This window comes from Poecilia mexicana, unplaced genomic scaffold (assembly GCF_051168715.1).
Source record: "Poecilia mexicana isolate PSO_F unplaced genomic scaffold, ASM5116871v1 scaffold_1, whole genome shotgun sequence".
NCBI lineage: Eukaryota > Metazoa > Chordata > Actinopteri > Cyprinodontiformes > Poeciliidae > Poecilia > Poecilia mexicana.
This window is the reverse complement of record NW_028263370.1, coordinates 23,143,824-23,169,099: the sequence shown is the minus strand read 5'-3', so window position 1 is coordinate 23,169,099 and position 25,276 is coordinate 23,143,824. Positions and strand designations below refer to the sequence as shown.

Genomic DNA, 25,276 nt, shown 5'->3' with positions numbered 1-25,276 from the left:
CCAAGTGTATGATGATCTACGTCATGATTCTATGTTGCTGATTAAATAAAATCATATGGTAATTACAGCGTATGCATATCTGAGCTAAGCGTACGACTATCTGACAACGTATGCTGATCTGACAGAACACCGTGAGTTCGTGCTAAGCGTATGACGATCTGACCTGACAGAACACCGGTTCTTTGTTCTTGTAATGCTCTGTGTACACTGCATCATTATTTGATTTAATTATGTACGTTAATATTTAAATTAACAAATAACTAAAACACAAGAACGAAAGAGCACGCAGAGCATGCACATTGCTCTTTGATTGTTTTTGTTCAAAGTGGCAGCTGTAATGTCTGCCATGGTGTCAGACTGCCTGGCTTCATGTACTGGGATAGAGAGTGAAAACAGTCACGATGAGCGCCTTCTGTTTGGTTACTTCTTGCTTGTTGCTCCTTGGTCAGTGTTCATAGTTGAGCATTATTTACCGTCAGGGCATTGCCTCAATTGCTATGTTTAATGGTGCAGACAGTGGTGGTTTCTTATATGAGCAATATGGGCAAATGCCCAGGGCGTTATGTTTTTAGGGATGGCACGAGACCATCACACTTTTTAGCACATAAATGGAATATTTAATATTGGTAAAATGTATTAAGTATTTAATATCTAGGTGTTTTATGGTAATATGGATCTTTCAGATTATTTTGAGAAGCAATTTCGATCATATTTTACATTTTATTGTGTCATGTAGCACGGGCCGCTGGTCTTGGTCTTGACTCGGTCTCGACTTCCCTCGGTCTTGGTCTTGACTTGGTCTCGGACCCCAAAAGTCTTGGTCTTGTCTCGGTCTCGATACACTCTGGTCTTGGTCTTGTCTTGGTCTCGGGTTAGGTGGTCTTGAACACAACACTGATGTGGGTCCTCCGCAGGGCGATGAGACGAATGCAAAAACAGGGATAATTCTGTCAAACAGAACCTCATCAGCTTGATTTTAAATCACTCCGAGGATTTCCCATGAAAGAAAAACATTCACAAATAGTTAACAAGCCAGAACTCAGCGGCACCAATCAGCTGCTTTCTGTCTGGCTTGTAAATGTTTGTCTGGGTCCACAGACATCCCGCTCCTCAGCAAAACTCCTCCAACACATCCGAGGGGATTCCTGAACCACCGGCAATAAAATGTCAACTTCCTTTTGTTCATGGCTTTTCTGTGGAGCGTAACTCCAAAATATGCACTGAAAATTCACCTATTTATAATTATTTTTTAAATATTCAAAGGAAAATTAGGCTTGAGAAGCTGAAATACCTGAACTAGCAAAACAGCCAATTTAGGAAAACTATTTAAACGCTTGACCTCACAAAGCTCCACCCATTTACCCGTAGCTCCTCCCCAGCTAAGCCCCGCCCACAGAGCGCCCCTCCCCCACGTTTCACCATTCAACTTAATCACTTTTGATAACAATATTCAATTCCCTTTGTCATAAAATGATTAAATGTTTCTTGTTGTCATTGTGGACTAGAATTACCGCATCTTTATTCTTTAGACTCTTAAGTGTGATTAATAATAAAATAATTCTTGATTATTATCATAATCATCAACTGAAGTGTTGACTTCACTGTTGATCCTAAATAAATTAGAAATAATAACAAATCTCTCGATGCTTTTGTTTCTCAGTCCTTCACATCTGATTTTTGGTTTGTGAATATTAATACATTTTAATCATGTTCTCCTAAATCCCATTCTTTATCTTTCTGTTGTTTTTATGATTATTGTTTTATCTTATGTTGAAGGAAAACACACACACACACAGATACACCCCATCCTTACTCGTCTCTGCTCCCCCCACACCAGTGATACATGTCCATCTCCATGGCAACAGTCAAAAAGCGTTATGTCATAACTTAGAGTGGAGTTGTGCAGGATTTACTTCTTTTTTTTTTCTTTCACTCTCAATCCTTGACGCACGCGTCGGAAAGTTTCCCTCCCCCTCGGCGCTCCGGCAGAGCACACAGAGCCTCGGCGGCGTTACGTAACATTCCCGTCCGCTTATCGAGAGGCGATGACATCATCAGCCATCACAGAGATGATGGGCTGGGCAGCGGTTGAAAACATTAGGAGGGATGAATATCCTAACCCTCCAGCTCCTTCAGTTTCATTTTTATGGCCCATGTGTGAATATAAGATTTAAATTTTCCTTTAGTGAATGATTGTCTTATTTTCTTTGTTCTTAGCTCAGTTTGACTTCTTTGCAAAAATGAAAAAACTTGTGTTGTTTGTTTGCTGTTTATCCTTCATGACCCTGAACCAAAGTCAGGCTCTTCCTCTTTATTTTTCTTGAATAAGTTGAAGCTGTGAATCTCCAGAGAGGCTGGAAGGTTTGATCCCTCTGCAGTCTGAACATGATCTCTAGTCCAGTTCCTCTTCCTGCTCTGCCACTCGGTCCTTCATGCAACATGGAGCAGAACAGTCCAGAGCCATCGTCGTCTGAGGGGAAATCTTCTGGACTCCTGCTGCCTTTGGGAGCCTTTGAGCTACCTGAGCAACCTCCGCCAGATCGCTGACCTCGGTCTGATGGGAACAGTTTTGTTCCTCTCCTTTCTGTTGTAGAGTCTGCGTAAAGCAGAAGCCAAGGTGCAGCAGACGTCAGAGGCTGAATAGGAGTGATCCAACAGAGACGAGGCCATGCTGCATCCTGATTGGGCGCTTGTCCTCTGTGGCTCACAGCCGCTCCGCTAAATGAGGCTGGGATGATGCTGGCAGCAGCGAACGCGTTCCCCTGTGAACCGACGCCTGATTGCTGATTGATACATTGACGGCAGCTGATTGTGCGTCATGAGGAAGGAGGAGAACAGGAAGCAATCTCGCTGCTCTTGTTTGAGTTTGTTTCAGGGAGTTCTGAGTTGGTTGCTTCAGGCAGCAGGAGTCATTACCAGCAGCTGAAGCTTCAACACAGTGACCCCATTCACAACTGGACTAATTACTAATTAAAAAACTCTCCAAACGCTCTGATATGTCAGCAGGAAGACAGAAGGAATATTGTCAGCTGAGCTGCCGTGTTTTAGTAGCATCTTTAGCTCTGGAAGGCCTCATCCATCCCTCCCTCTCTCCTTTCTCCTTCCATGAATAATCCACAGACATCGTGTATTTCCTCCGGTCTCCAAACATCATCCATAATGCACCACATCTCGGCTTCGCCTCTGCTTGTTCTACATTGCCTAACATCACTAAGTGTTTGTCCTGGCAGCTGTGGCTGCAGCGTTGCAGTGACCCCCTTTTCATTCTGGGGACAGCAGCCTTTCTCCGTCTGCCTCCCGGAAACACTCACTCCATTCTGACCTGCTCATGTTTAAATACATATTATTTCCTAAAAAATCAGTCTAATCTGAGATTAAATGGTTCAGTTAAAGAACAGAATTCTGCTGCAAAGCGAGCTCTGGTTGCTGGAGGTTGTAAGGTAATTTTATTTATATAGCACATTTTCAGCAACAAGGTAATTGTTGCTGAAAACAATTAGAGAATACTGCGCTTTGCAAACGTTTTCATACCTACTGAACAGTTTGTCACATAATAACCATTAACTTCAGTGTGTTTCATGTGAGAACAACAAAAAGCACTGCATAGTTGTAAAGTAGAAAAACAATACATTGAATTAGCAATAACATACAATAAAACTGAAACTGAGTGGAAGAATCAAAAGAATCACCATCTGCAAACACAAACAATGAGTTTTCTGAAATCTCCACTTTGGACACCAGTCACATAAAGAAGTGTGGTTTGTATCACTGAACTGCACACATTTATTAGTATGTTTGAATTCATTGATATTTATTGATACGCTCAATGAATAAACAGTGGGAAAAATAGCAATCACAATGATACAGACTGTTTTGGGGGGTTTAAACATCATTAATGGTGACGACAAATTAAAACTCTTATCACGATACGAGTTTTATCATGATAAACGATACGATAAATGCCCAGCCCTCCCTGCAATCAGAGGGAGTTTATGTAGGAACACATAAACTGTTGCGTCTGACTCGGTGAAGTGGAACCTGTCAGTGTTGATGTGTAAAAACGTCTTAAATCTGCAGCTCTTCTCCATCACTCTGGCTGATCTCCGCCGGGACTCTGGGCTTCACGCTTTTTGGAGACATGATGAGCTCTTTGGGGTTTTGCTTCTTAGTGGGATTTTTCCTGAGTGTTGAGCTGAATTTTGCTTCTTGACTTGGAGCCTAAATCTGCGATGTGCTTGTTTGTTTGCCAGCCTGGTATCTGGGCTGGATGGAGCTCACACCAGCTCCTAGCAGTTAATATTAAACACATCCAGCTGTCACCTTTAGATGACTGTGTGCTCTGTGGCTTTTTACAAGCTGCTCTGGGTTGTTTCAGGCTTGTGAAGTCTTCAGCAGAACATAAAGCTGAGGAGGGCTGCAGAAAGTTGGAAATGTGGGAGAAGGCAGTGGGAAAGTTGTAAACTATTCTTTCTGTTTCATGTTGGAACTGAAGGTCCATGAAAATGGAGGTGAAATAAAAAAAGCTCTACACACAAACAGATTTCTCCTTTCAGTCTCATCAAAGGTTGACTACATTCACCTTATGGGCTTTTAATGTTCCAGAAAGAACCCGGTGTTCCTTCACAGCCTGTAAAACGCTGGAATGTTTGCAGTTAGATTATTTTCCAGATCAACGCAAATAAGAAAGAAGAAAATAAAATGTATGGAAACATCCATCCATCCTTCCTTCCTTCTAGTGCTGGGTCGCTGACGTTTCGGGTGTTTGTAGTGAATGACGGGAGCCGGCTCCTCACTCAGGGCCGGTTTTACTATGAGGAAGGGGCTATGAACACATCAGCACAGCAAGCCACAGCTAACAGGACGGAGAGAGAAAGCGGACATTTTTCTCCATGTTGCTGCTCAGCTCTCGCTCTCAGTGGCTCCGCCCTGCCGTGTTCTGATTGGTAGCATGAAAGCTTTGTGGCCAATCACATGTGAGGATGTGGGATCATACCATTATGTGAAAACAGAAGGGGTCAAACCTGGCAGCTTTTTACTCATTTGTTGAATAAAAATTAAAAGTTTGACTGAAATATTATTCAAAAGTAAAAATGCCTGCTTCTATAACTGAACAAATACATATTCCTTCCTTCCTTCCTTCCTTCCTTCCTTCCTTCCTTCCTTCCTTCCTTCCTTCCTTCCTTCCTTCCTTCCTTCCTTCCTTCCTTCCTTCCTTCCTTCCTTCCTTCCTTCCTTCCTTCCTTCCTTTCTTCCTTCCTTCCTTCCTTCAATGTCAAACTTCAAACTTCAAATTTGGAGTCATACAGTCTGAAGAATGATCTGGTTTTCCAATCCAGATTTAACAGGAATAAAAATCTTTGCCTGTTCCAAACATTTGTTTTCACTGCCAAATAACTTCATTTATTTTTATTTACTATATAATAAGATCCCTCCTAGTTTCTCCCAGGATTTTTCTTGTTCCTTCCTGTATTATTCTTCCACAGAGAAACCTGTTTCCTGTTCCTTTCTCTCAGGCTTGTTTTAGGGAAACGTTTTCTGTCCTAACTGCAGGTTTCTGTCTCTTCCAGCTCTACACGAGTTTCCAACCGACTTCTTCACAAACAAGGAGAGAACTGAAGGAGCCGTGGCTCTGCATGTGCTCTGTGTAAGTCCAGTTTCATTAGCATGAGCTAACAAACTTTTGACAGTTTGTTTTGTTTGGTTGAATGAGGGAATGAAGGAATTCTATTTTGTTTTTCATTCAGTGAGTTTTTTTTCATTAGGAGGAATGAAATAGAAATTTAAGTGAACAGAAATAGAAAATAGTCATAAAAAAGATTTTGTATAATAAAAGCAAAGTCTTAACTGCAGCTAAGCATCTTAGCAGGTTGAGGTCTTTTGTAGAATAGATTTTACTGTAAGATTTTATTTTATTTTTTGCTCTAAAATCCAGAGAATAGAAACACAACACTGTTTCTTAAATTTATCCATAAAACATACATTTTACAGTTTATTTAGTAAAACTGCAAACATTATTTTCCGTTCTTTGAGTGTTGTGTTACAGTAGTTACAATTTGATGCTACGAGTTTAGTCTTTGTGTTTGATCTCGGTTTCTTCACAAATTATTTCTGATCGCTTTTAAAGTCGTCCCGTTAAGCTCCGCCCCCTTCCCCAGATTCCACCAAATCTGAACGTAAACGCCGTCAGTGGCGCCTGAACAGGCTCCAGGCCCGATAAAACCTTTCTGTGAAAGTCCAGTGTGTTTTTAAAACTTGGTTTAAACTTGGTTTACTAGTCTGTAACATATTTTTATTCATGTAAGCTTTATTTATTTCTCGTTTTTAGAGCTTGATTTGTTATCAGTTTGTTCCTTCATCCTCACTCTGTTGCTTTTTTGAGTTGATAGGTGATCTAAATACTCATATTCTGGGTTCTGCCTGCTTTCTGTTGGTTCAGACATTAAGATCAGGAGGAATGTGAAGAGTAAGACTGGTTTCCCTGTAAGGCAGAAGTTTCTGTGTTTATGCAGAAAACTTGGGATGCATTTAAAGCTCCTCTTTCCTGTGGAGTTTCCTCAAGGATTAACTCTTGGCCCTTTCTTTTTTTGTTTTATCTTCTCCATTTAGGGTTGATGGGTTTTAAACTTCACTTGGATCCTTTTTATTATAAGGTCTTTGTTTACTGGCAGTGTGTTTTTCCAGTTTGCAAACCGTGTTGACAGCTCTGCTTGCACCTACTGAGTCACTTTATTACTGTTAATCACACAGTAGCCGTGCAAATCCTCTGCCTGTTAAACTCCAGATCCCTAAAATAAAAAAAAACAATCCGCCTTTCTGACCAATCAGAAGCAGGCTGTGTATAAGTGTGCTTGGCGGGTTTCTCTCCACCTGCAGCTGCTCGTCTCCAGAGAAAACCAAACAGCACCTGGAATGCTTGCATCCCTGCTAATTTAGTGGATGAAGATGGAAACAAACAGGCACTTAAAGCCATGGAAAATAACATAAATGTGAACAGATGCCACATCGCTGCGCAGCTCATGTGGCCTGAATAACGCAGCATTTGCTGCAGCATATGGTCTTTGTTCAGGGATTTTGACTCAAACACTGGATTGAATCCAGATGCTTCCATTTTTCTAAAGCTGCTATTAAGAGATTTTAATAAAGACGTTTATCCATTTGTTTCTAGAATTAAAATGAAGAGAACAGATAATCTCTGAAATGTAATGTTCTGCCTTCTTCGCGGCTGAAATTCAGAACATTAAAGTCGCCTTCAGCTGTTTTCACTCATAAAGCAGACAAGAAATCAGACGGTGTGCAGCCACTCATCGTGGTATGACTAGTGTTTCTGCTATCTGACCCAAACTGGTGAAAGAAAACTGCTGAGGATGTTCAGGAAAAACTCAGGAAATGCTGATGAACTGGAAACTTTTGTAGAAGTTGATCCTTTCTCCAGAAGCTCCACCTTTAAACTCGACTGACATTTTCAGCTGAATGCCGTCTGAAGAGAAGCTTCTGAGACATTTGGCCAAACAAGAAGACTGTTTGGATGAGTCAAGATTAGGCTTCAAAGAGAAGAGCCACCAAAAAGGCCAATTTGCTGAAACAACAATGATCTCAGAGCCTTAATTAAACCAAAGCTGTACAAAAAATACAAACATTTGCATTTAAAATGAAATTATATTTATATTCTACTGAAAACTCATCAAGTTGCAGTTTTAGCTTCAAATAGTGTAAAATAAAAAATCTCCTATTGAGCGCCTTTTGCTTTCCAATTATTAAATTGGCTAATTGAAAAAAAAAGACCAACAGGTCGTCCCTGCAGTGTACTGATGTGAAGTCAGGCAGAAAGGTCTGAGCTTTTCACATGTTGATGCTAGAAGTATTTTTGCTACAAATGTTTATTTTATTATTTAAGAAATGAATTGAATCATTCTATTTGCATATGCTTATGTATTTCTACTGTTGTATGACAAACCAATTTTTTATCTGATTAATCATCAGAATAGTCAGTTAACCTGAACTTCACTGAAAATATGAAATCTATGCTTAAAACCTGAATTATCAGCTGGAAACTAAACTGTTTCTAAACTGAAACTAAACATCTGACCAGAATGATGCCAAACGTTTGTTGATGCCAACAACGAAAGGTTTGGTCAAGTAGAAACTTTTTAAAGGGACATTTGACCAAATATTAGAGGAAAAAACACAAAAGCAGCAGAAAGACTGAAATAAATATTCAAAGCTCCAAATTAAGATCAGATGCAGCGTCTCTGACTGGTCATGAAGTCTTTGATCTGAGGATCACATGCTGGTGTTAAAGCTCTGCTTGTTGCTCAGGTTAAACCTGGACGTCTGTTTCCCTTGATGACTCCTTACTCCTGTTCCACATGCTTGACTCTCACACACATCTCACTGAGAGGTTCAGCTGTGTTTTCAAACCTGATGACTCTTCATTTCTCACTAAAGTGACTCACAGCTAAACACAGTTAGCAACGTTCCTGTAAACAGCCTGTGAGCTTCTTACTGCCATGTGTGGAAATGTAGAGATTCCTTTGGTCACATTTCATGTCACTGAAACATTCCACAGGATTTCTACTTCCTCATCATCTGACGTTTATCAGTGAGTCCAGGATGGACGGACGGACGGACGGATGGATGGATGGATGGGTGGGTTGGTGGATGTAAGGATGGATGGACGGACGGACGGACGGACGGGTTGATGGATGGATGGATGGATGGATGGATGGATGGATGGATGGATGGATGGATGGATGGATGGATGGATGGATGGATGGATGGATGGATGGATGGATGGATGGATGGATGGATGGGTTGGTGGATGTAAGGATGGACGGACGGATGGGTGGATGGATGGATGGATGGATGGATGGATGGATGGATGGATGGATGGATGGATGGATGGATGGATGGATGGATGGATGGATGGATGGATGGATGGATGGATGGATGGATGGATGGATGGATGTAAGGATGGATGGATGGATGGAAGGACAGATGGATGGACGGACGGACGGACGGACGGACGGACGGACGGACGGACGGACGGACGGACGGACGGACGGACGGACGGACGGACGGACCAACCGACCGACATAAAGTCTCGAGTCATTTCCTTATATGGGCGTCTCGGAGCTCTTGCTGCTTTTCTTCCTGACAGATTTTTGGGGATTCAGGATCATGTTTCTCAGTAGCTCCCCCTGCTGGGCTCTTTAAACTCGGAGCTCAGCTCCTATTTAAACAGATGGTAGTTATGTTGCTCATTCAGTTTTATTGATCCATGAACGATGAACTTCTCTTAACTGGTATGAAATCAGATCAGTGACTCATCAGCCTCACTGATTAATTACAGTAACAGCAGGAATCTAAACGTTTTTCTCCACTGAAACATTCAGAGCAAAGGTTTCTGACTATGATAAATATGACCATTATAAAGCATCAGCTGATGAAGCAGAGGCTTCCTCAGACAGACTGCTATGGAGCTCGTCTTCACCAGGACTTCTCACCCGGCTTCACGTGGATGAATCACATCTCACATGCTTCTCACGCTTCGCTTCTTCCTGTAATATTTATCTCTCATCGCAGACCGTCTACATGTTCTGCGCTCTGGCGCTGGTCTGTGATGACTACTTCGTCCCTTCCCTGGAGAAGATCTGTGAGGTATGAGGCAGCAACACTTTGTCACACAGCTCCGATGTGGAAGAAAGTTTGTCACTTGTTAAAATAACTGAGAAACTCAGGATTTTTCTTTCTTAAATCTAAAGGAATTTGGATTCTAAATTTAGATTTAAGGCGATCTTGAGAGATCATTTTCCATGTTTTCTACAGATTTCTAGAAATTAGTAAAAACACAGCTGAAGCCCTAAAAGAAAAATTTGAAAGATCTTTACAACTTCAGGGAGAGACGGATCGGATGGACAGATTTTTGATCAGCTGGGTCTCTTTGAAGATTAAAAACATCTCCAAAGACACCAGAAGATCAAATACATTTATCTCCTTTTTCTTTTGGTTTTCACTTTGGGTTTCCACCACCTGCTTTTCTCCGGCAGTGTCAGACTCATAAAACCCCGTACTGCTGCTCGTTGGCGCAGGACTGAGCTCCTGTTAGATTTCATCAGAAGAGTTGAAGCTGCAGCTGTTTTTTCCTAACGCTGCCTTTTGTCCTGTGTTCCCTCAGCGCCTCCATCTGAGCGAGGACGTGGCAGGAGCGACCTTCATGGCAGCTGGCAGCTCGGCTCCAGAGCTCTTCACCTCTATAATCGGTAACATCAGGGAGGTCCAAACCTCCATGGACCGCCACACACTCTGCAGCGTCTCCTGGCTTTAGCTCCACATTAACCTCGTCTTATGTAACGAGATTCACTGATGGCGTCTGATGTGTCTGACTTAGAAACGACAGAGAGCTAAGAGTCCCTGACCTCGTGTTCAAAGAGACGAGTTCTTATGGTTTGTTTATGGAGAATAGTTCTGGGAAATCTTTTGTCCCACTCATCTCTCCCAGCTTCATTCATTAAAGGATTGTCTGGACTTTGTGTCCCTAAAACAGGAGAGTCTAATCCACAAAGCCCTCGTCAAGTTAATAACTTTTCATGCTCGTACTTTTGACCACATTTAAATGATTAAAAACTGTACAACACAGAACAACACTTAAAACTATTAAATCTTTCACTGAGTGATACAATCTCACAGAAAAAAGCAGTAAGATCCAGTGCTTGATTTGTTAATAAGTTACATGTTAGACATTAAATGTTTTCCTGTAACATTATTTCACATTATAAGGAAGTTTATTTATAGGTTTTTTACTCATGCTTCTACGGAAGCCCTGAAGAACCAATTTTTTAAATTGACTCAGTTTTCAACAACTTTAGAGGTCATCTGCACGCAAAAATAATTTCATCTATCCATTTTCTTATGGCCGTCGGTGCCAACGAGTGAGAGGTGGGGTCACCCTGGACAGGTCGCCAGTCTGTCGCAGGGCAACATACAGACAGACAGGACAAACAACCATGCACACACACACACACACACACACACACACACACACACACACACACACACACACACACTCACACACACCTAAGGAGAATTTAGAGAAACCAATTAACCTGACAATCATGTGTAATCATGAGAACATGCAAACTCCATGCAGAAAGACTCCGGGCCGGGAATCAAACCCAGGACCTTCTTGCTGCAAGGCAACAGTTCTACCAATGCTCCACTGTGCAGCCTGCAAAAATAATTTTCTAGATTAAAATATTTTAAAGTTTTTTAGGTTGTTTTTTTCCTTCGTTGTTTCTGAACGGGGAAATAACTGTGACACACAAACGCTGACCAGCCGTGCTTCTCCATGAATCCTGCTGCAGTCGTTCATGTTTCTGCCTCCTCAGGCGTGTTCATCACCAAAGGAGACGTCGGGGTCGGCACCATCGTGGGCTCCGCCGTCTTCAACATCCTCTGCATCATCGGCGTGTGTGGCTTCTTCGCTGGCCAGGTAGGACCTCACTGCTGAGCTGGTGGCGTTAGATAAGGGGAGTTAAGAAAGATTCAATCAGAGGTAGGATGTTTATATATTACTGATGTGACCTTTAGAAGAGCTATAGCTTGAAATCAAAGACGGTGGCAGCAGTAGAAGTAAGAAATACTGCCACCTACAGGTGGTTGGTTTGACTTTAGTGTAATAAAAGAATAAACAAAGTTAAGTACAAAATACATTTCTAATACAAGCAAAGCAAACAAAAGAAGAACAGTAGCAAAGTATATTGATTCATCCAAACTCAACCAGTTCTGTGGAAAATTATGCATCTGTGTGAAAACATGCAGGATTCTGTTGATTTTGTGTGAATTTCTGTGATTTGTGAAAAACTTTGACTGATTTGATGAGATTTCTGGGAAGATTAATGACTATATAGAAAAATGAGCTCATTTCCAGATTGATAAGCGGTTAGTTACTCCTCTAAGGCCGACATGTTTCTGCCCTGCCATTGTGTTCAAACACACCTGTTGGCTCCAGACAATCACACCAACAAATCGTCTGCTGTTACAGATTCCTGTCGCTCAGCTGTGTGGTCCTTTAGTTTCTGTAAAAGTCGGGATTTGTTCCACTTTGCTGCTGCGTTTCAGCACAACTCTGATAATTTTAATACAGACACCGTAAAGCTGCTTGCTTTTGAGCATCTCAGGTTCCACATAATGAGGATCATGTTAATATTTTTGAAGTCCTGATGCATAAACATGTGGTATTGTAGGAGATTTTATCATTTTTTAGCACAACTACCTGCCTTGCATGAGAAGTTTGCCCGGAGCAGCTTCTCTCTGATGCCATCTGACGCGCCACTGATACGGAAATGAGTTGAGCTCAAGGATAAGCTCTCTGCTCTTAAAAGTATATCTGAACTGCAAGCAGTGATGCGACTGATTGCATATTATGTAATTGTGCTGAGATAATGACTGTCTAATGGAGCAGGGCCGGTTCGGTTCAGATCCAGGTTCTCCCCTGCTGTCTGCTCTCCTCTCATGTCGGTTTCTCTGCAGACTCTTCTCTGCTATAAAATGCAATGAAAGCACATTGAAGCTTTATTATTATTGTTCTTCCTCGACCTGTGATTTCCCAGCTGGGAGTGGAAGGTTCAAAATGCGATGTTTTTCCCCTCTTCTGATTCGCTGTGTGGAAGATTTATCCGCTTCATTGTTTGCTCCTGTGTCCTGTTGGGCTGCAAAAGGTCAACAAACTCACCGGCACGCCAATGATTCAGAGCTGGTGGCTTTTACAGTGGCGGTGCTTTCAGAGGTCAACGTAAATCTCCAATATGTCATCAGGTGCAGGAACAGAAGAATCAAATACAAGAAAATGTATTTTTGTAATTCCAATTTGCACAATTATGTAGCCAATGGAAGCACAGCCAATGAGACACAGTCGGACAAATTGGGATGATTACAGGAGGGGATTCGGAGGCACCATTTGTAAAGTTACTGTAAAGATGAACAGCAATAATTTGGGTTATTTAATCTATCAGAGAACATAAAACTAGTGGTTCATTTTTCAGTCTTATTTTCACCGTGTTTATTCATTTATAAATGTCACTGTTTCAAACTAAATTTGAAGTTAGAAAGCTCAATGTTTAGTAAACTAGCTCCGTATTTAGCGTCATTTCAGCTGAAATTGTCCTGATTGGTGGTTTGAGGTGGTGAGGTAAAACACAGGTAGGCCCAGGATGAGGATGATGATGGTTTTAATAATGAAATCCACGGAACAGAACAAGACGAGCTCAGATATACACACCACGGTACAGGGAAACAGGCTGGTTGCACACGAAGCACGATGGGGATCCGACAAGACAAAGACAAGAAGTGGGACCAAATACACTGGGAGGGTAATCAAAGAAACGAGACACAGCTGGGATCAATCAACAGGGAAGACAGAGACTCACAGGGGAACAGGCTAATAAACACAGAAAAACCTCAAAATAAATACGTAGAAAGCACAGATCACAACATAAATCAGACAATGAGCCGTTTTACGGCAGAACAGACGTTTATAACTGTGACATTTATAAACGAGTGAATAAGCTAGTGAAAATATGACCCCCATTTTTTTCTCTAAGTTCTAAAACAAATTTTTTGACCTGAACCATAATGTGATATATTCTTTCTTTCTTCACAAATCTGTCCATAAACTGCTTTATAAACAGACAGGATGTGAGAGTTTCTGCAGGTCTAACTGTGAATCCTTCACTTCGTTCCACCATTCTAACTCTCACCCTGTGCTGTTATATTGACACAGCCGTTTTAAAAATCATAATTATAAATATAAGCTACTGAACATTAAACAGACAACGCCCAGAACAAACCCAGACTTTGCTGCTGCGCTCACAGGAGGTTTTCTAAGAACTCGTCCGTGTGCTTAGATTTCATACCAAACATGTTTTCTCTACAAACCGTGATGCAGACAGAGTCCGTCAGGTGAGCTGGTGATCCTTCAGCATCGTCCGTTACACGGCTGGTTTTACTCTGCAGTAACAATTTAACCACAGGATGGGTCATAGATATAAGGGCTTCCTGAAACATATGAGAAAAACATATCATACTCAAAATCTCAATGAACGTTTTAAATTTACAATAAATATCTGTTTTGTCATTTAAAGTTGACTTAAACTTGTTAAAAGTCTAAGACAGTGAAACGTTTAATGTGAATGAACCATGTGACTATAGGATTTCTCTATAAGATGTTTCAAACGTTCTCTGTGGTTTCTCTTCCCAGGCTGTGAAGCTGTCTTACTGGGCTCTGCTCAGAGACTCCATCTATTACACATTTTCCATCATAGCACTGATTGTGGTAAGATCTTTTTCTGTGGATTCTTGTAGACACACCTGGTTAATCTGGAAACATAGCAGCAGAACCTTTAGACCGTTTCATTTCTGAAACTGGGATTACTGGGATTCTGTAATCTGAAGCAGGTTTGATGTTTTCACAGCTGGATTATAAAGGAAGCAATAGATACACTATAAACAAATACTTTGACTTGTCTCTAAAACGCTACATTGTTGTCCCTTTGTCTCCCCTGCTTAGTTCATCTACGATGAGAAGGTGTGCTGGTGCGTATCATATTCACTCTGCAACTAGAATTACACTGACGGACGGTTTGTAAATGTCTAACTGTCATGTTTGCAGGTGGGAATCTCTTGTTCTGATCCTCATGTATGCCGTCTACATCCTCATCATGAAGTGAGTGTCATTAAAGCTGCAGCAGCTCCGTGAACTGATTTTTTATGGTAAATATTGGATCGTGTGTCATGCTTTAGGTTTAACGGAAAGGCTCATCGGTACTTCAGCCGGAGGAAGAAAGGTTCTGGGAACCTGGCGAATGGGCTGACAGGAAGTACGGATTTGGAGGACAACGTCTCGTACGACGCAACGGCAGTTCTGCTGAAGAAAGGTACCAGAGCTGATCTGCAGAAGCTTTTCTGTCTACAACTTAAGACTTCTGAGGATTCCTAAAGTTTTATCACGTACAGTAGAGTAAATAATAATCTGTGTTCATGCTGGCTGTGCTTTAAATAGTATCTCACCCAGAGAAATTAGCTGCAGTATTATTAAACAACACATTTCAAACATTTAAATTTGAAAGAAAAAAAATGCATTTTGAAAAAGAAACTTTGTAGTGAAAGTAGCTTACAGTGTTTGCAATAGTTGAACCTACTTGTATGCAATTTGCTATTTTTACTGATTTTATTTTTAAAATAACTTTAAGATTTTATTTTTATTCTTTTTTTCAGATTAAATTTTTTCAAATATTTTGAGATTTCATTTGAATTATTTTTAAAGATTATTTAAAAATGTTATTTTTATTATTATTTTTCAGATTGATTTTATTTTATCAAAAGCAAAATTAAAACATTTTTTAGAATTTTTTTCTGATTTTATTTAAATAAAATAAAATAAATTAAGACTTAGTGGAACAAATTGCAACCCCGACACTGACCAACAAAAACGCTGCAAAATGTGCCCCTCCCCTAAAAGTGTGAAACAAAATGTGTGAAACGTAAAAACTATTTGTTAAACTGAATCTCAAAACGGTTTTGGAAAAAACTGTAGTCTGAAAAAATTATTTGAAACAAGGATGCTCATCAACATAGAACAAACTGTTTATTATTGCAAACATTGTTCTCTCCAAATGTTTTATTTTTTGGTTAAGTTTTTTAAAGTTTCTTCTTGAAATGCATTTTCTTATTTCTATTATAAAAACATGTTGCAAACATATTGGAATAAATTTCTCTCCATACAGAAAGTACGGTAAACTGACTTGAAATAAGTGCCATGTTTATAAGCTCTATAAATCAGGACCAGTTTATTCACCAGTTTTGTGATACATGTTATAAAAACCAGCCATAATCTGCTGGAGGGATTATTTTTATGCTAGTTTTCATGAATTCAGACTGTTTGTGTTCTTTGCAGCTAACTTCCACTGTCCGCCGTCGGTGCTGATGGTGGACGAGCTGCTCTCCGCGTACCCCCACCAGCTGACCTTCTCTGAGGCCGGCATGAGGATCATGATCACCAGTCACTTCTCCCCCAGGACTCGCCTCACCATGGCGTCCCGCATGCTCATCAACGAGGTAAGAAAGACCGCAGCTGAACTACAATACGGCAGGATCTGGGCAGGAGTCATATATTGTCATCTGTGTTGATGTTCCAGAGACAGAGGCTGATCAACACCACAGAGACTCGGGTAAACTGCATCACCAACGGCGACTCGGACTCCGCCACCCGAGGTCTGGGGAGGCGGGGCCTAGAGAACGGGATGGGCGGAGCTGAGCAGGGCTTCAACGGGAGGCTGCAGCGGCTGGAGTCAGGCAACGAGACGGAAAACGAGGACAACGAAAACAACGAGAACGACGAGGAAGGAGAGGGAGAAGAGGACAACGGAGGGCCGCTGGTGCCATTTAAAGTCCCAGGTACCAAGCTGGACCCAAATGACACTAACACAACCACTGCCACAGAACAACAGTAAAGATCAATCACAACTTTACATGCAGTCTTTCTGCGTGTAGTTTTCATTTCCTGTGCATGTGTGGATCCTCGCCGGCTTCCTACCCCAGACCAAAAACATGACTGCCCGGTCAGTAGGTCTTTCTTTCACTAACCCTAACTGTGTAATCCTCCAGCGGGCGTCTGTAACAAACTGAAGTGGCTGCTGATGTGGCCGCTGTCGCTGCTGCTCTTCTTCACCATCCCAAACTGCGCCAAGCAGCGCTGGGAGCGATGGTTCATGGTCTCCTTCTTCACCGCCACCATCTGGATCGCTGGCCTCTCCTACATCATGGTCTGGATGGTGAGTTAATCCACGCAGAGCAGACCACCGGCTCAACGTTAAACACACAGATTTACTCAGATCGGCTGCTTTCCCGGTGTAATCTCAGCATGTTGCCCTGGTTTGAGGTCAGGGCTCTCAGGAACATTAAGGTCATCCTTCCCTGGGATGTTTCAAACATCTGGATGTTAATTTGATGATGTTTCTGCCACCGTTCTTCAGAGTCTTTGCAGTTTTCTTGGTTTGAAAACCTCAAACATGATTCATGCCTCTCAGTCGTTCTCTCATCTAAACATAAAACTTTTTTTCCAAAGACATTCGCCTCGTCCAGGTGGGAAGCTGTGAATTTCAGTCAAGCTTGAACGTGTTTGTTTTGAAGCAGGGGTTTCTTCCTTGGTTGGTGCCCTCCCAGTTCATGGTAATGGGAAACTGGCTGTTGAAACTGGCACTCCACAAGTTTCCAGTGTATTGCAGGCTTGGTTATTGGGTTGTTCCTGGACATCTTAACCAATATTCTTTAATACAAGGCCATAAAATGTGGTTTAGATGATTGAAAATTGGATGTAATCTGGTCCAACTAGAAAATGATCCCAAACATTCATCAAAACTGGTTTTCAAATGGACAAATTGGGCTTCAGCGGCAGCTTTGCCAAAACACTGAGTTCAACCTTTCTGAGGTTTGGGGATAAACTTAACAGCCAAAACCTTGCCAAGAAATGAACTCTGCTGATTCTGCCAAGAAGGGATTGAAGGAAATATCCAGCCAGGATTATAACACAGGACAAGTAAAGAAAGTCTGTCAGGAGGTTCTGATGAAGCATTTATTCAGGAAATTATCAAACCTGCAGAAGACGGGCCCTGATGTATGACAGAGGAATAGGGACAGAATAAGAGATTTGCTTATAAATTACAAGAATAATGTAATAATATTAGTAGAACAAAGGCAAGATATTACCAGAAAAAAGATGGAAAATCATGAGAATATTTTTTAATGAGAGCAAAGTTTTGATAAAGTTACAAGATCTTTATTCTGGAAATATTACTTTATAATATATTTTATATTACTACAATTTTATTTTTGTGTTATTCCAACTTTATTCTCGTTTTATTATATCTTTATTCTCCCATAATTATTACTTTATCTTGTTTTATTAAAACTTTATTCTCAAAATGAAACAAAAGTAAATTCATCTCGGCAGACCTGAACCCTTGCAGGCCGTTTCTCAACAGCAGGGAGCAGAGAAACCCTGGAGGTCCTGAAAGTGATTTCCAGCTAACGACTCTGGGACGTTCTTTGTGTTTCTGCTTCCAGGTGACTGTGATCGGCTTCACTCTCGGCATTCCTGATGTCATCATGGGAATCACCTTCCTGGCGGCCGGCACCAGCGTCCCAGACTGCATGGCCAGCGTGATCGTGGCCCGCCAAGGTAGGAACCCCTGAAGGAGCCGTGCTGCTCATCAGCCGGGCTGTTGCTCTGCTGCCTGTTTCTGTGTTTTGATGCCTGCATCCCTCTGGGATGCGAATAAAACTGAAACCGAATGTCTCAGGTTTGGGAGACATGGCCATCTCCAACTCCATCGGCAGCAACGTGTTTGACATCCTGGTGGGTCTGGGGCTTCCCTGGGCGCTGCAGACGCTCTGCATCGACTACGGCTCCATTGTGAGTGTTTGTGGCCCAGAATCACACTGGATTGGATCAGAACAGATCAGGAGGAGTTTTCTTTAACATTCATGCTCATTCAAACCATTTTGTGTAACGTTTGTCCCCTCAGGTCCATCTGAACAGCAGAGGACTCATTTTTTCTGTAGGAATTTTACTCGCCTCAGTGTTCTTTACAGTAAGTCTGTTTTTCATTTTTATGCATTATTTTAGGGGAGCATTCCTGTTTTTATTGACTAAGCTGCAAGTTTTTTATTTTTGCAGAATATTATTTGCTCTCTCCAAGCTTTAGCTAAATACAACCCCCAACATGAATGTCCAAAAGAATATAAAATAGTCCCAGGTTATTATGGAAATCCAGTTTTGCGCTAATTCATAACTGTGAGTTTATCGGAAACGTTCTGCTAAAATGGTAAAAAAAAAAAAATGTTGGGAGTGAGAGACTTCTAGCTCCCACCTGCAGATGGCAGCATTTCCTTCATATCTGCTACACTGCTGCCTCAGCTTTACTTGATATCAAGTGATAGTTTGTGATCGATGTGGCGAGCAGCGAAAAGTCATGTTTACTGTCAGACAAAAGAACAAAGGACAGGGCAAAGCAGATATCGCAAAATTCCTTCCACATATTTCTAAACACAACAGAAAGAATGGTTTTGATTACAAAACAAACAAACACACACACACACACACACACACACACACACACACAACTCAGAGACTAACAGAATCAGATCACTGAGAAGTTGCAAGAACAAACCCAAAACCCAAACGTGCTTCTTGACAGGATGAGAAAAGTTCAGAAAAAATGTACAAAAGATGTCAAACAGTTTTTTGTTTTTTTTCAGTGAAGCATTAAAACATGTCAGCCTTTTTTAAATCCTCCATCTGCAGCTCCAACCAGAGAAGAGCTAAACACAGAAGCACTGGGCCAGGAGACCTTTCTATGAGAAAGAAACAAACTACGACTAAACAAAGTTGAAACCTAAATTCTCCATCAGTGGATCAATTCAGAGAGAAAACTGGACACATTAAAGCTCAGCATCAAAAGCTCCCGTTACTCCTCCAGGAAACTGAGCCTGGAGTACTTTCTGTCAGGAAGGAAACCAACGGGAACACGAAGGGGATGGTTACAATAATTATTAAGATGGTCTTATCACAGAGCGGGACGTTAGAAAAACTACAGGAAGATAGAAAGTTTGCTATATGGTTGGAATAAAACACTTTTCAGTTTCTCCATTCTAATATGGGAGGATGTGGTTAAAAATGAGCAAGAATCCAGGAGACATAACTGACACTAAATATCAATATTTATGAACCTGATTCAGACATTGTTTCTCCAGATCGCGGATATGGTTTTGGTTGAGTTGAAGTTTTTGCGTCCCTCCGTCCTGCAGGTCCTCGGCGTCCATCTGAACAAATGGACTCTGGACTGGCGGCTGGGCCTGGCCTGCCTCGTCATGTACGCCATCTTCCTCTGCTTCTCCGTCCTCATCGAGTTCAACGTCTTCATCTTCGTCAACCTCCCCATGTGCAGAGACATCCACTGACCCCCGCCCTCCCTCTGCCCCTTCCTCCTCATCCTCCTCTTCGTCATCGTCCGTTGGCTTGCGGAGGGAGAGAAACTCAACTTGGCTTCCGGTTTGTCGACGCCTCGGAAACGAGTCCGGCCTTTTCTTTGTTTAGGAAACCACAGCTTCGATTGAAACGTCTTGAGGAAGACGCAGAAGGTTTGGGTTCGCTTCTGGAACCGGATGGCCAAAGATGGCGCCCCGCCGGCGGAGATTGTTGCCAGACGCGAACCAAACAGTTTTGGCTGAACTGAACAGCATCATGGCGGACAGTTAGGCGAGCAGCTCCTGTTACGTAAGAGAGGAATCAGCGATTTTTAGCATTTTTACAAGTTTGGGTTTAAGCACAAAATTAAGGTATTTTTAAGTGGAATAGAGATTTCTCTGTATATATTTGAGGATTACATAGGTACTTATTTTAGCTGTTAAAACTGAGTCTTTTCTGCACAACCGAGGGACCCGAAGAAGCATTTAAGTGATATTTGGTGTTGCTTCAACATGTCCTCCGTTCCGTTGCATGCTGTTCGCCACAGCGGTCGCTTCGCACTCACAGAGAGAATCTACATGTCTAACACTTTTAATATATAGGCTGTTTTCTTCCATGTCCAAGTAGATGTGGTTTTACCAAACCGACGAATGAAAGGGACCTACTCCAGCACTGTCACTTTAACGTAGAGAGATACATATCTGTAAGAGCGGTCTGCGGTTTTCTGGAAGTGTGTACCTGCTGCCTGTAGACCTCCTGTTAGTCTTTTAGTTGTTGTTTAAAACCAAAAAGTATTTTAGGGTAAGGGTCATAGATTGAGCGTGTGTGTGTGTGTGTGTGTGTGGGTGTGGATGCCACTGCTTCTGGGAAGACATCATCATGATTTATTTATGAATTAACTTATTCAAAGATCATGTCTGAACAGCAGTGTCAGTGCTCATGGTGAACTCTGCGATGCGGCACACCTAATATTTAATCTAACTACTGATGTTGTTTTTACAGATCTTTATAATTTATAAGTTTTGTACAGTTTAGTTCAAACACATGAGACATCGCGGAGCATACTCCTCCTCCTCGCATTAAATTAGTGATGAACTGTGGCCGTAAAAGATTGGTTTGAGGAGAACAGGAAGTGATGGCATGCCAGCATTTGAGCTTTTACAGGGTATTATTCCTCTGCCGTCTCTTATATTTCAGACTTTAATGCTAGAGGCAGGAGTTAAGATGCATTAATGTTATATCAGCTTTACGGTTTTTCTTATTTATTTTAACTTTTTTGCTTCTCTGTTTCTCAGGGTGGAATAATGAGAGAACATTCAACTGCAATTATTTTTAAAAAGCAAAACCTGCAGTAATTTGAATATATTGTAGATTTTCACCAGTAATATTTAAACAAATACTTGCACAACTTTAGCTGATAGGATGTGATATTCTGTATCTCGTAATGCAAAAAAGCATCAAACTAAACTGCAGTGGAAACACATTTTCGCATCACGAGTCACATGATCAACAACCGGATGTTTCCATTGTTGCAAACCATGAAGAAGACGACAGGAAATAGTTGGAGGATCATGGCGTTTAGGTTATATTCATGTTGACTTATTGCAATTGTTCACTTGTGATCTTATTTGCTTTTTTTATTCAATGAAAACAACAATTGCGAAATTGCGTCCTTTTTGTCGTTAGCGGAATATTGACAATTTTTTTTTTGAGGCAAACAGAAAACCAAAATAATAATTTAAAAACTACAATAGTTATTTGAATCTGAGAAAATAGGCTGAGTAACAATTTTCTCAACTAAATCTACAGTTTTCTATAATGTCATTTCACTCTCGTTGTTTTGGGTATTGTGTTAAGCTTTTATGCTGCCAAAGAGAGATGCCGCCATTCAGCAGTCATTCAACATGGTTATTTTCAAATTAAATTAACCTGAAGATCTAGGATGATGTATGTATATATTTGAGTCAGAGTGCATTTGTACATTTATCTATGTTGTCTTCAAAATTCCCTGCAGTTTTTTGTCGTATAATTATGCCACCCTAGAGAAAATCAAATAAATCGCCAAATGCCTAAAATGATACATTTATGCCCATGATGAAAACTGTTTAGAGAAAATTAAAGATTATTTTTTACAGTATTACTTCTGTTTCCGCATGTGTTTAAACTAAATATGGAAGTATTTGTTATTGATTTTTATGAGATTCAAACTGGAAGCATCTGATGGATGTGCAGCTGCTCTCCCAGTACCCACCAGAGGGCGCCGCTGAGCATCTTTACACATCCGCGAAAGCAGCTGTATTGGGTTTATTTTCCAACACAGACTAACAGATGCTTTTCTGCATGCCTCTATAACTATTAAAGTTACTTTGTGTGATTTTAACGCATTTCTAACACCAAGAAAGCACTGACTGCTTGGGTTATGCTGTACATATCAGGGGGGGGAGTTGCTACTTTAAATTCTGGAAACAGATTTCTTTAGAACATAGATCTGCAGAAGTTAGATCTGTTTATTATTGTTGTCAAAAGTCTTTTGGATAGTTTGTAAAAGATCCATTTTTGTTGACCTCTGGGAAGAACCAGAAGGAGAAGAAAATGCTCTCGCAATAAACTGACTTACATAAACTACAAGTGTCCAGTTTGACTTAATGCTTGATTTCTTCTTATCCTCCTTGTTGTTTTGTTTGTTTGTTTTTTGTACCTTCTCAGACATCCTGTTGCTAAGCAGAAAATGGATAAAAGTATCTAAATATTGTCAGAGTAGAATAATGATTGTTACCTCTGAGTCAGAGTTCATCTCCATCCAGGATTATTGTGATGGCAGAATGGAGCAGAACGAATCGATGAGTTAAGGTTAAGGAAACGTTCCTGTTTTACTGCATTATAGCTCAAGAAAGAAGTAAGTAAAACCTTATATTCAGAATCTAAAAAATCATAAACTTCTTCACAATAAATGAATGAAACATCCCAAATTGACTTAAAGCAATGCTTTTACTGGTCCATCAGTTCATTACACTACTTTATATATCAAAAACCATATATATTTTGACAAAATATTTTCAATTTAAAAACATTTTTGCTGCTAAATTATTTTGACAAAATATTTTCAATTTAAAAACATTTTTGCTGCTAAATTACTGAATAAACAGATATTTGAGGTCAAAAATAAAGATATTTATTGTTCTTAATTTGGCTTTTCAACTATCAGGTTGATGCAAAATGATATACCAAAAGTCATTATCCATAAATTAAATGTGTTCCAATGAAACTCATTTGTTGGACACCTTTTCAAAACGGACAACCTCTAAGCAGGTATTAATCAAACATTTCACTCACTCAGGTTGCATTTCTGTATTAAATTGTTTTTCTTATTCATGTGATGTAATATTCAGATTTTAAATGTTTTTATTAGCTGTAAGTGGAAAATCATCATAATTAACAGAAATGAAGTCTGTCAAACATCCCTCTGTGCGTAATCGTTTCACTTAGTGGTAAAGTTTCTTAAATAAATAGATTTTTCTATCATATAATTTATTTATTGGGGTTTTTCAGCTTCTAAGTGTTGGACATAAAAATTAAGAGAGAAAGCGCAGTCTCTGGATTCAGCCAGCAGGGGGCGACATGCGCGCCTGTCCTCTGTCTCCTCCTCCTGTCTCACCTCCTCTCTCTGACCAGCGGCTTGCCTTTGTGTTTGTCTCTACACTATGGGACTGTGGGTGTTTTGAGTGGAGATCAGAGCCGGAACTGATGGTTTTCATCCTGCACAGCAGCGCAGAAGAAGAAGAGCAGGAAGTCAGAGAAGTTTCAGGTGAGTGGAATCTCTCTGCGTCTGCTTTCAAACTGCGGTTTTCCTGCTTTTGTCTGAGCAGAATGGGTCATTTCCAGCCTGGAGCGAGTCAGATGTGGTGCGTGTTTACTGGTCCATCAGGCAGGTCACTGAACTTGGTCGCAAGACTTTAAAGTTCAGCATAAAAAAGTTACTATTTTCTCCAATATCTCTCTAACAGCGTTTGACTTCATGCTGAAGCAAATACAACTGCAAAGGTTTAAAAGTTGGTATAAAAGTTTCAAACTGCTTTTTACCTTCCAATTAACTTTCCCCTGTAAAGAGTTTATTGGAGAAATTAGCAAAAATGCAGTAAAAATTCAAAGTTAACCTTTTAACAAAAAGTTTCAGAAATTCTGGAGATCAAGACTCAGAACTCAGAAACATCCCAGAGTTTTTCATTTCTTCACTCTGCCGCTCCACAGAGGCGTACTTTAGGTCAGTGTTGCGCTATGAAACTAAGCTTTTGTTTTCTTTGGACTGTCTTATACCTTCACTCCTCCTCTGGACTCTTACAACATCCCAGAAACAAAAAAAACAAAGAAGTTCTAGTCATAATTGTGCAAAAAAGACATTTAATTCATGTTTCCTTTTGAACAAGTTAAAAATCTGGATTTCTAAACACAAATGCTTCCATATGGATTATATCTAAAACAGCCATATTACTCTCACACAGTGACTGGTTTTTAATATTTTAATGATGTTTGGAGCTTACGGACATTAAAACTCCAACAAGGGTAAAGGTAATTTCCAGAATTTCTAAAATGGCTAAAATGTCTACAAAGAAAAAGTCGAATCTGGAAAAACCTTTTAGCATCATCCAGAATTCTGATTTTTACAAAAAAAATTAGAATTAGTACTATTATAAATTTGTGTTTAAATATTTGGAGAGCATGGCAACCCCAGTATTATCACCTTTCTAGAAAAGAGGCAAGACGAACGCCAAAATGACTGAGACAATATAAAATGAATTGTGTTGAACTGAATCTAACTTCTCAGTCATTTCTGTAAACAAAGCATATTGTGTTGTATTTTTTGTGGGGTTTTTTTTGTTTAATATAGCAGTAAAAAAATCCCCTCTAATCAAAGCCATTCTCTGCTCTGCTTGTTACTTTCACATGTTTGACCTTTCAATGAGCCAGATTCCAGGCTCTCCTGGATTTTTCCCATTCCAACTTATTCCTGCTGACACTGAGATGTTTTCCTGCAGAAACATGTCTGAAACCTGACCGCCTGTCATCCTCTGCCACTCTATGCACCTTTATTAGACTCTAACTTCCTTGATTTGCTCATTTTGAGCCTCTATGGAATCTGCTGAAGAGATTAGCTAAAGAGAAAAAACAGCATTTGGCTCAAAGAGCTGCAGTTCCATCCTGCGATGGGGAAAGAGTCAGCAGAAAGGCATTTAAATAAGAAAAATAACTGAGCTTGTT

General features: G+C 40.6%; 2 protein-coding genes across 3 annotated transcripts in view; both read left to right on the top strand.

Moving 5' to 3' along the window:
- Nucleotides 1-22,642, top strand: part of LOC106917023 (sodium/potassium/calcium exchanger 3) — a 38,054-nt gene extending 15,412 nt beyond the window's left edge. The window contains exons 3-17 of the mRNA XM_014985681.2: nucleotides 5,568-5,644; nucleotides 9,583-9,657; nucleotides 10,175-10,259; nucleotides 11,385-11,488; nucleotides 14,255-14,329; nucleotides 14,564-14,589; nucleotides 14,666-14,719; nucleotides 14,797-14,930; nucleotides 15,950-16,110; nucleotides 16,191-16,449; nucleotides 16,660-16,826; nucleotides 18,118-18,232; nucleotides 18,354-18,466; nucleotides 18,579-18,644; nucleotides 19,861-22,642. Of these exons, the coding sequence (XP_014841167.2) occupies nucleotides 5,568-5,644; nucleotides 9,583-9,657; nucleotides 10,175-10,259; nucleotides 11,385-11,488; nucleotides 14,255-14,329; nucleotides 14,564-14,589; nucleotides 14,666-14,719; nucleotides 14,797-14,930; nucleotides 15,950-16,110; nucleotides 16,191-16,449; nucleotides 16,660-16,826; nucleotides 18,118-18,232; nucleotides 18,354-18,466; nucleotides 18,579-18,644; nucleotides 19,861-20,013 (1,664 nt within the window). The 3' untranslated portion in view covers nucleotides 20,014-22,642. The remainder of the gene's footprint in view (nucleotides 1-5,567; nucleotides 5,645-9,582; nucleotides 9,658-10,174; nucleotides 10,260-11,384; nucleotides 11,489-14,254; nucleotides 14,330-14,563; nucleotides 14,590-14,665; nucleotides 14,720-14,796; nucleotides 14,931-15,949; nucleotides 16,111-16,190; nucleotides 16,450-16,659; nucleotides 16,827-18,117; nucleotides 18,233-18,353; nucleotides 18,467-18,578; nucleotides 18,645-19,860) is intronic.
- A 1,038-nt stretch (nucleotides 22,643-23,680) lies between these two features.
- rin2b (Ras and Rab interactor 2b) overlaps nucleotides 23,681-25,276 on the top strand; it is a 42,681-nt gene continuing 41,085 nt past the window's right edge. For both annotated transcript variants that reach the window (XM_088006603.1, XM_088006606.1), the window contains exon 1: nucleotides 23,681-23,825. The gene's annotated coding sequence lies outside the window, so the exon portion shown is untranslated. The remainder of the gene's footprint in view (nucleotides 23,826-25,276) is intronic.